The 10,271-nt window shown below is 43.0% G+C and overlaps 1 protein-coding gene across 1 annotated transcript; it reads right to left on the bottom strand.

The window, feature by feature from the left end:
- Positions 1-919: 919 nt before the first annotated feature.
- Positions 920-9,995, bottom strand: LOC128605766 (uncharacterized). Its single transcript, XM_053621480.1, has 12 exons — positions 9,952-9,995; positions 9,506-9,660; positions 9,279-9,400; positions 8,786-8,847; positions 8,584-8,680; positions 8,492-8,496; positions 8,175-8,353; positions 7,964-8,085; positions 7,797-7,858; positions 1,624-1,895; positions 1,397-1,518; positions 920-985 (listed from the first exon to the last, which is right to left on the bottom strand). Exons 1-12 carry the CDS (start codon positions 9,993-9,995, stop codon positions 920-922), a joined length of 1,308 nt encoding a protein of 435 aa, XP_053477455.1.
- Positions 9,996-10,271: the final 276 nt, after the last annotated feature.

Raw genomic sequence — 10,271 nt, 5'->3', positions numbered from 1 at the left:
TCAGGCGATCATGCAAACAGTCCAAACAAGACTAGGGGGAGTGACATGGTCATTAACGAGAACAAAGTCAAAACCAGACTAAACACAACAATAAGGCTTTGAATAGACAGAGACACTAAGCAACTGAACGTAATCTTCACAAATACAAAGTGTTCAAATAATCTCATATATAGTATGGAGTGAGTGTGCGTGAGATTGGCAACAGGTGTGTGTGTGATTAGAACTCTGGGGAAGGTGAAGTGTGTGTGTGTGTGTGTGCGCGCGTGCGCGGGGGTGCATGCGTGGGAAGTGTAGTCATCTTCGACCATGTTTCTAGTTGGCGGTGCATTCCTGGAAATGGAGTTGCTGGTTTGCTGTGATAAGACATTGTGCTCTTCTAATCTTTGAGTCCAGCAGAGCATTAGCAGCATTGAGAACATCAGCCTCACTAGGTACTCTGGTCAAGTTCTTAAAAACTAGACGAATACGTATCAGGACGTTCCCCAATCTGAAGTAGGAGGAAAAAATACAAAATAATTAGTAAAAGAAATCAAGAATAAGAAGGATATAAAGAAGAATAGTTTCCCACTCATTAAATAAACAAAGTAAATAAGGGATAATGAACATTGAGTAAAAATCAAAATAGCAAAATCTGTCATGAATTTTAACTACATGACATTCATCACAGGGTGTGAAAACACAGATTAAAAATGCAGACGTGGATTTAATATCAGGACACTTACACAGGTGTAAGCTCATTCAGGAAGGCTGCTGGTGTTTTGGTGTCTCCATCTTGGAAGTAGTACTCCATATCACCATTAACCTGGTTTCCTGAACTCCTGTTACCAGTAGAAGAAATCACAAACATCACAACATAATTCACTTTACAATAAGAATTACCAAAAGGTATTTTGAGAGGGGAAAGAATACTGCTGTGAACTTACGTGAAGAAAGTGCTCTGGGGTTTGAATGGTTCTGCAGCAGCGTCATTTAGAAGTGTGTTTAGCTGGAGAAGGAAAGATAAATAATCAGTTTTTCTGTGAGATATAAGAACATCCCATTGTACTGTTTGTGTACTCATTTTTTCATTTACAAATAAAAACCGTTTCATAGATTTTCAATTGAAGAATTTAGACATCATGTTTTATATGTAGGATGGATATTCCTGGCCCTTTAAGTCCCCCATTATAGTCCGATATTTTATTACTGATTCATGATTCTGCCCTGCTGTTATGTCTGCATCTGCCTTCTAGGGTTTTGGATCTTTACCTGAGTCCCTGCTATGAGAGTGTTGTGTCTCAGATAGCCCTGTGTTCACTGTGAACTTTTGGACTAATTCATAACTCTCCAATTGAATCCAACCCTATCTATAGATATTTGTTAGAATGTAGATAAGCACATGGTCATGTACACTCACAGCGTTATTGATGATATTCTCCACTTGGGTGTAGGTGTCGTTCCTGACGTCAGGGTTCTTAGACATGCTGATGTTACTCATGCTAAATGTGAAGCTGACTGCATAGGAGGTGTCTGAAATTTCTGTGGAACAAATCAAATGTCCATAAGAATGTTTTAGCTCTCATATGGATAGGACAATGATGCGAAGGGTTGTAGCAGTAATATGTATTAGTAAAGAAAACATACTCTCATAGGTGAAGTTCAGCCCATTTACAGAGTCAGAGAGGTTTGTGAGTCGAGCACTGTGAAGAGTCTGAATTGCTCTGAGGACCAAACTCTCACTGGGAACAGGACAGGAGGAATTGAAGAGCATCCTGGTCTGAACCACAGCAGGAGTGGTGAAGGTCGACAATCCACTAATGTTCAGTATTGCAGAAAGAAATCCACTTGGTGTCCACTTGGTGTCACCTTCCACAAAGATGTATTCAGAATTAGCCACAATTGATGTACCATTAAACCTGGAGGAAAATAAAAACATGATTTTAAGAGTCTGTATTCAGTTCTGATGTATGTTGTGTATGGTGTCCTTTGTCCCATGGCTTTGACAAAGAACTATTTACACTGAAGTGTCTCTCAATGAAAAAGCTCCTCCAGTCAGTGATGGAACCAGAAAAAAACTGTACAAATCCTACTCTACATTGTTGTGGGGGTTCATGCCTCTATAGACATAGCTGCTCTGATGGTCTTTGTAGTCTCTTTTGTCCAAATCGTCTTGGTTACACATGTAACCCTGTTCCCTGAGAAGGGAACGAGACGTTGCATTTAGCATAACACTATGGAAGCGCCTCTCGCGCGTGACTGGCATCTGAAGCTTGTATAAAATCATACATATTTATAGGCCTGCCATGATCAGGTGACGTGGCAATTAAGCATGTTGCATGATATAAATATGGCACCTGTGAACCGCGCCATCTGCCTCTATTATCTGAAGCGAAGACGCAATTCACAGGCCTGCCCTGGTGTGACAAAGCTATGCAATGTCTCGTTCCCTTCTCAGGGAACAGGGTTACATGCATAACCCAGACATTCCCTTTCAAAGGGAACTTTGACATTGTGTTTCGCATAACACTATGGGAACGAGAATACCCACGCTGTCATACTGAGGGTACAGCCTGTTCAAAAAGACCCAAGCCCAAGAGTCACTGCAAGACACTCGAGCCCAGGGTGGAATGAATATCCAGGCTGTAATAACGAATGAATGTGTGTGGCGTAGACCATCCTGCAGCAGCACACGCATCCTGTAAGGATACCACCTTGGACAAAGCCTTCGCGGAGGCGACCGCCCTAGTAGGATAAGCCCTTATGCCCAGAGGCGTAGCGAGACTGCGCGCCTCATAAGCAATAGAAATTGCTTCCACTATCCAATTAGAGATGCGCTGCTTTGACACAGCATGACCTCTACTGTCGCCACCAAAGCAGACCAGCAGCTGCTCCAACTTACGCAACTGGCCAGAGCGGTGGACGTAAGTACAGAGAGCCCTTACTGGACACAGCAGGTGCATTCTCTCTTGTTCCGGTGTGGGGAATGGAGGATGTTGTAGATGTCAGGGCCAGCAGAAGAGCTACCTTTAGAGTCAGAAGATTCTCAGAGGCTGACTCTAAGTGCTCAAATGGGGCCATTGACAGACCTTCCAGGACCACAGAAAGGTCCCAGGAAGGTATGCACGGCCTGCAGACCCGCCTCAGCCGCCTGACACCACGCATGAACCTTGAAGTTAGAGGATGTTGCCCCACAGAGACTCCACCAACAGGGGCATGGCTGGCCGAAATGGCGGCCATGTAAACCCTGATTGTAGAAGGAGCCCACCCCGCTGAGAATCGTTCTTGTAAGAACTCCAGGACTGTAGCTATTGCGCAGTTCACTGGGTCTAGCTGACGTTCCTCACACCACAAGACAAAAAGCTGCCACTTGAGTGCATACAATTTCCTTGTGGATGGGGCTCTAGCATTTAACATGGTCTCTACAACCTCAGTTGTGAGACCAGAATCTATGAGCTGATGCCCCTCAGGGGCCAGACCCACAGTTTCCATAGTTTTTGGGGAAAAGCGTACAGATGTGACCTCGGCCATATGTGTACCATGGCGTCCAGCCCTAATTGTGCGGGAGGAGTGAGGGTGAACCATAGCGGGCCATGTGTTGTCTCCTCGGAGGTGAACACATGCAGTCCCACTTGGCCAAACCTCGCCATATGGACTCCACCACTTGTGGATGGAGCCACCAATTCCTGGGCCTCATCCCCTGCCTCAACAGGATGTCTGCCCCCATATTCCCAGAATGTACATTGTACTCATAGACAAACTTTCCTTCTGCCCAGAGAAGAATTAGTTGCGCCTGCCTGAACAGGGGGCATGGACATAATATTCCCTGGTGGTCAACATATGAGACCACCAGTGTGTTGTCTGTAAACACATGGTGACCTCTCAATTGAAGAAGAAGGAATTTCAGTGCTAGAAATATGGCCCACAATTCTAGGCAATTTATATGGCGCTCCAGATGAGGGCTGCACCAGAGACCATGAGCTGGACAGCTGTCTAAGACCGTGCTCCAGCCCGTGAGAGAGGTGTCTGTCATTACTGTCTTGTGCTAAGGAAACACCCCTAGAGTGTGACCCAAGGCTAGAAACCGGGGACAGTCAAATTCTCAGAGCACGTAGGCATCGCCACATGAAGCTGATTATTCTCAGAGGTTTCGTCCTTGGATGAAATCCCCAACTTCTCAGCCACCACTGAACTGTCTACTATGCAATAGGCCCATAAGCGCCAATAGGCTCCCAAGATCCAGCTTTATCTTGCTCACTGTTGATAGGATTGACCCTACGCATGTTGGGGATAGAAACGCCCTCATCATAGTAGAATCCTTATAACCCCTAAAAAGTTGTCCACTGCATTGGGGAAAGCATACTTTTCTGAGGTTCAGCCTGAGCCCCAAGCTCTTCATGTGGGCGAGAACAACATCCCGATGTTGAACCTCCAGTTCCCTGGATCGTGCTAGAATTAACCAGTCATCCAGGTAGTTTAGTACACGGATGCCCTGGAGTCACAATGGAGCCAGAATGCCATCCATGCACTTTGTGAAGGTGCGACGGGATAAAGCTAGCGATAGTTCTATGTGGAAATATGCACCTTTTAGATCTATCGTCACAAACCAGTCCTCAAACTGAATCTGTGGAACGATAAGTTTGGGCGTCAGCATCTTGAACCTGTATGTCCGAAGAGTACAGTTCAGATGACGCAGATCTAAAATTGGCCGCGTACTCCTATTTTTTGCAGACCAGGAAATAACGGCTGTAAAAACCTCCCTCCCTCAGGGAACGGGGTACATGTTCTATGGCCCCTTTGTCCAAGAGGGCTCTTACTTCCTGCACCAACGTCGGGCTCTAGTCTGTGCTGACTACTGTGGTGAGCACACCTCTGAACCGGGGGGGGGGGGGGGGTCGAGCTATAAACTGGACCCGGTAACCGTTTTCTACAGTAGACAGAACCCATGGAGACACATTTGGCAGTAGCTTCCACGCTGCCAGATGGTCTTTTAGTGACGTTAACTATTCTACATTCTGTTGGAGGGAAAGCATCAGATTTTCATTGCCCTGTGATAGCTCGCTGACCAGAGAACACTGAAAACTTGGGACCGCCTTGGCTAGGGGAGGCCCTACAGTGGCACTGGGGGCTAACTGCCCACCTCATGTCCCCTGATACGTCCCTCCACGGCCCCTCAGGACCACTCTTCTTTGCCTGCTTGGCCTTTATGACCATTCTCAGATCAGGCCTAGTAGTAGGCCGTGACTGTGGCCGCCGGTTCCCCTGGCTGTTCGCGGGGGTTGGCGGGTTGCCATTCTCGCCTTCTGGATCTCCCTTGCACTAGTGAACTCGAGGCAACAGGGAAGGAACTCGCTGAATGCCGCCATATGAGCTCACTCAGCAGGTCTGCTTGGTAGGCCTGCAACACTGTCAATGTCTGCAGTGACCCACAAGCAAGACTACTACTGCATAGGGCTTGCCCACCAATGCCACAGTGGCCTTACACGGTGGCTTGGATGGCAAAGCTGGCCCGCCGAATTACCTGCCATCGATGGAGAAAGGTAGCTCGCAAGCGCCTCCTCCACCTTTAGTATAGCTGAATATCCATGCGGTTCATTCCCCACAATGGCCGAATAATCCAACATCGTGGGGTTATAAATACGGCTTATGCATGGTTTCCCCCAGAAGCCTGATATTTTGTCATGCACTTCTGGAAGAAAGGGGAGTTTCTGCAGTGTGAGGGATTTACTTTCACTGGGGAGAAAAAGGCTCATCCAGCCTTTGTAATCACTTCAAGCAGCTCTTTATATGCTGCTCTCAGTTTTTAATACACCCTTCTGGCTCCTCAGAGTCAGAGAGGAATTATTACTATTATTTTTATCTGTTTTTTTTTTCTTTTTTTCCCGCTTGGCTTTCCATAGCGGAAGGAGGAGTCAGACGCAAGCTCCAAAATCCAGCGGAGAACCGAACCCGGAAGACAGAGCAAGAGATAGAGCAGTGCTCATCTCCGGCTCCTCTTCCGGATACATAAGAGATCCCCCGAACCTGAGACAGCTAGCTGCCTTGGCAGCGGCGGGCCCAAATCTGCAAGGCTCTGAATCCCAACTCGCTTCGGCTTCCGAGAAGAGCGCAAGTCGCGAGCCGAGCTGCTTAATGTAGGCATTATCATGTGCAGCCTCTCGAGGCTGCCATCGCATGCTACATCCCTAGACACTTCACCCAGAAAGTGTGCACTATTCCCCATGATGAAACGGGAGTAAGCTGTAACACATTTCCTGAATTTTCTCACTCATTTTTCTCTCTCACTCATTCCTTTTTTTTTCTTCTCTTTTTTTTTAAAGGGATAGAAAAGTTCTGAGATTTTGAGAAAAGATAGCGAGGAAATGAAGCATCTTTTTATTTCTTTACACAAACAACTGACATGCAGTCTTTCGCTGAAGATAATAAAGGCTGATGGCGCGGAATCTTGGTTTCATTCCTGGCTTTATTTCAGTATTAGACCTAACATTGCTTCCTAGCTTTATAGATTTTAATCCAATTCATGCTGATTAGTGGAGGATCAGACTCTGACTTTTCAACAACACGGGTGGTGTTCAATTGCATGTTGAAAACCAAATCAAAGGGACACTAATCGTCAAATCACATTGCCAAAAGGTTATTCTATTGTACTTGTTGTATAAACACTGGAAATTCTACTTTACAAAATATGATTTATAGAGACAGGGAAAACCATAGTCCATATTCCAAGTGCCATGGTGACATCAAAGCAAGTTGAAAGTATAGTCGAAATTAAAATCATTATGCATGTTGTTAATGATGTGTGGATTCACCAATCAGGTATCACCATTAAGTAAGTGTGATAGTCCCCAAGGCAGGCAAATATATCAGACAATGTCTCGTTATGAGACAACCAAATACAACCATTATACATTGGTGATACACAATTCTTTCTGTGGATGAATTGCTCCCAGCTTGTTAGGAAGCTGAGGTCAGAGCACAGACTCAGCCATGATACAACACCCTTGTGTATTGTAAGTAGTGTACCTGTTTTAGTCACACAAGTTTATATGACTGTGAAGGGGGGATGTGATATATGTAAGACAGAAAAGGTGTAATGATATATAGTGGATGTCAGAAGTAAGGTGTGTTCAGAGCAACTCGTGTCCCAACCCCCACCCACAACCAGCAACCCTCTCACATTCTCAATATTCTTAAATTAACCCAGACTTTCACCAGATAATTGTACAGTCTTGCTAATGCAGTTTGAGGGTTATGTTACTTAGCCTTGTTTGTATTGTGCTTTACTTTCCTGGTTTTGTGTGCCTTGTTATTGAGTTTGAGTTAGCCTAGCCCAGTCTTATCCAGATCGCCTGACTTATTGCGTTCTACATCTTTGTGAATTGCTCTGTGCTTTAATTTGTTTGCTCATGATTTACACAATACATCTATACTTCCACACATCTGTTTGTAAGAAAACCTCTAAATCCTTCAAGAATATTAAGCCAGCCCATATTCAGTCCTTTACCTCTATTACTAAACTATCCCTGTAAAAGTTATTTGCATCCTAATGGTATCATTTCTGAAATTCTTGACCATCTGTTCATTCTAAGACTAGACTCATTCCAACAGTTCTCTCCAATGCTGAAAGAGCTGCTCATTTTACTCAATGTCATGAAGCCTTCCAGTTTAGTTTATTGGCTCCAGCACAGAGAGAGTTCATAAATCAGTATCTCACAGATTACTCTTCAATTTTATTCTTAAAAGCTAATGATGAAAATTATTATTTTTTATCTATTTTGTAACGGGCTTGAGAAAAGGGCTTGAGAAAAGAAGGCACTTACGTGTAGTTTGCTTGTGGAAAGACAAACGCAGGAGCATCTTTCACATTCAGAATAGTGTTCAGCTAATAAAAGGGGGTAAAACTAAGGTTTAAATGAACATAGTCAAAATAAATCTTATTTTACTGTGTAAAGTAATTTTGGGAAAGAGAACAATGGCTTACACTTACCAGACTATTGATGGTGTTTTGTATTAAATCATATGTTCCGTTCCTAAGCTGAAGGTCCTTGGAGATGGTCACATTGCTGATTTGAAATGCAAAGCTTATAATGTAGGAGCTGTTGCCAATTTCTGAAAGGAATATAACAAAATTATAAATGAGACCTTCAGAGAAAATACATTATATTTAAAACAATTTTGATCACAATTTCAAGACTCACTTTCATAGATGACATTCTGAATGCTCACAGGATCACTCAGTGTTTGTATTACAAGTGATCGTGCTCTTCTGGTCTTTGAGTCCAGCAGAGCATTAGCAGCATTGAGAACATCAGCCTCACTAGGTATTCTGGTCAAGTTCTTAAAAACTAGACGAATACATATCAGGACATTCCCCAATCTGAAGTAGGGGGAAAAATACAAAATAATTAATAAAAGAAATCAAGAATAAGAAGGAGATAAAGAAGAATAGTTAGCCACTAATTAAATAAATAAACTAAATAAGGGATAATGAATATTGAGTAAAAATCAAAATAACAAAATCTATCATGAATTATAACTACACGACATTCATCACACAGTGTGAGAACACAAAAATGCAGACTTGTGAAACTGATATCAGGAAACTTACACAGGTGTAAGCTCATTCAGGAAGGCTGCTGGTGTTTTGGTGTCTCCATCTTGGAAGTAGTACTCCATATCACCATTAACCTGGTTTCCTGAATTCCTGTTACCACTAGAAGAAATCACAAACATCACAACACAATTCAGTTTACAATAAGAATTACCAAACGGTATTTTGAGAGGGGAAAGAATACTGCTATGAACTTACGTGAAGAACGAGCTCTGGGGTTTGAATGGTTCTGCAGCAGCGTCATTTAGAAGTGTGTTTAGCTGAAGAAATAAAGACAAATAATCAGATTTTCTGTGAGATATAAGATCATTCCATTGTACTGTTTGTGCAAACATTTTTTCTATTACAAATAAAAACAGTTTCATAGATTTTCAGTTGAAGAATATAGACATCATGTTTTATATGTAGGATGGATATTCCTGACACTTTAATGCCCAATTATAGTCCTATATTTGACTACTGATTTTTGATCTTGCTCTGCTTCTTTGTCTACATCTGCGTCCTAGTGTTTTGACCTTTGATGATTACCCCAATGTGAGTCTGCCCTGCCTCATACAACCCAGGGGTTACTGTGTTGACTTTTACACTATTTGATTTTTGCAACTGTTTTTATTAAACGCTGCAATGGGATCCAACGCCACCTCTGAATATTTGTTAGAATGTAGATAAGCACATGGTGATGTGCACTCACAGCATTATTGATGATGTTCTCCACTTGGGTGTAGGTGTCGTTTCTGAGGTGAGGGTTCTTAGACATGCTGATGTTACTGATGCTAAATGTGAAGATGACTGCATAGGAGGTGTCTGAAATTTCTGTGGAACAAATCAAATGTCCATAAGAATGTTTTAGCTCAAATATGGATAGGACAATGATGTGAAGAGTTGTAGCTGTAATATGTATTAGTAAAGAAAACATACTCTCATAGCTGAAGTTCAGCACTTTTACAGAGTCAGTGAGGCTTGTGAGTCGAGCACTGAGAAGAGTCTGGGTTGTGTTGAGGACCAAACTCTCACTGGGAACAGGAGAGGAGGAATTGAAGACCATCCTGGTCTGGACCACAGCTGAACCAGGTCTAAAAAATTAAAGCATTATACATTAATTTAGTATCAGATTTCAGTATGAATATATAATTTTTTTTTACTCATTTATGTGTCAGAAAGTAACATACATTAATGAAGTTGTTGCTGTAGAAGTTGGAGACTGTGTTGTGAAATCAGTAGAAGTTGTTATTGGTTGTGCAGTTCTGGGTGATGTAGTTGGACTTTCCTCTGTAGATACTGATCCTTCAACTGTAGTAATTAAAGCTGTACTAATTGCAGGTGTAATTGTGTCTGCACTTGTTGGTACTGTGCTTGATGTAGACTGTGTAGTTGATAGTTCTATTGTTGGTGCTGTAGCCAGTACCATTGTAGATGTGGTTATATCCGCTGTAGGCGTTGCTTCCTCACTTGTAGTGGTTGGAGCTGTAGTTGTTGTAGATGCAGTTGTTTCTACTGTTGTTGGTTCTGTGCTTCTTGTAGCCTGTGTAGTTGATTCTGTGGTAGTGGTTAGTTCTGTTGTTGCTGCTGTAGTTAATGTTGTACTTGGAGCTGTAGTTGTTTCCTCTGTAGTTGTTGCTTCCTCAGTTGGAATAGTTGGAGCTGGAGTAGTTGTAGGTTCAGTTGTTCCTACTGTTGTTGATAC

Source organism: Ictalurus furcatus, chromosome 3 (genome assembly GCF_023375685.1).
Source record: "Ictalurus furcatus strain D&B chromosome 3, Billie_1.0, whole genome shotgun sequence".
NCBI classification, from domain to species: Eukaryota; Metazoa; Chordata; class Actinopteri; order Siluriformes; family Ictaluridae; genus Ictalurus; species Ictalurus furcatus.
This window is presented reverse-complemented; position numbering and strand designations above follow the sequence as displayed.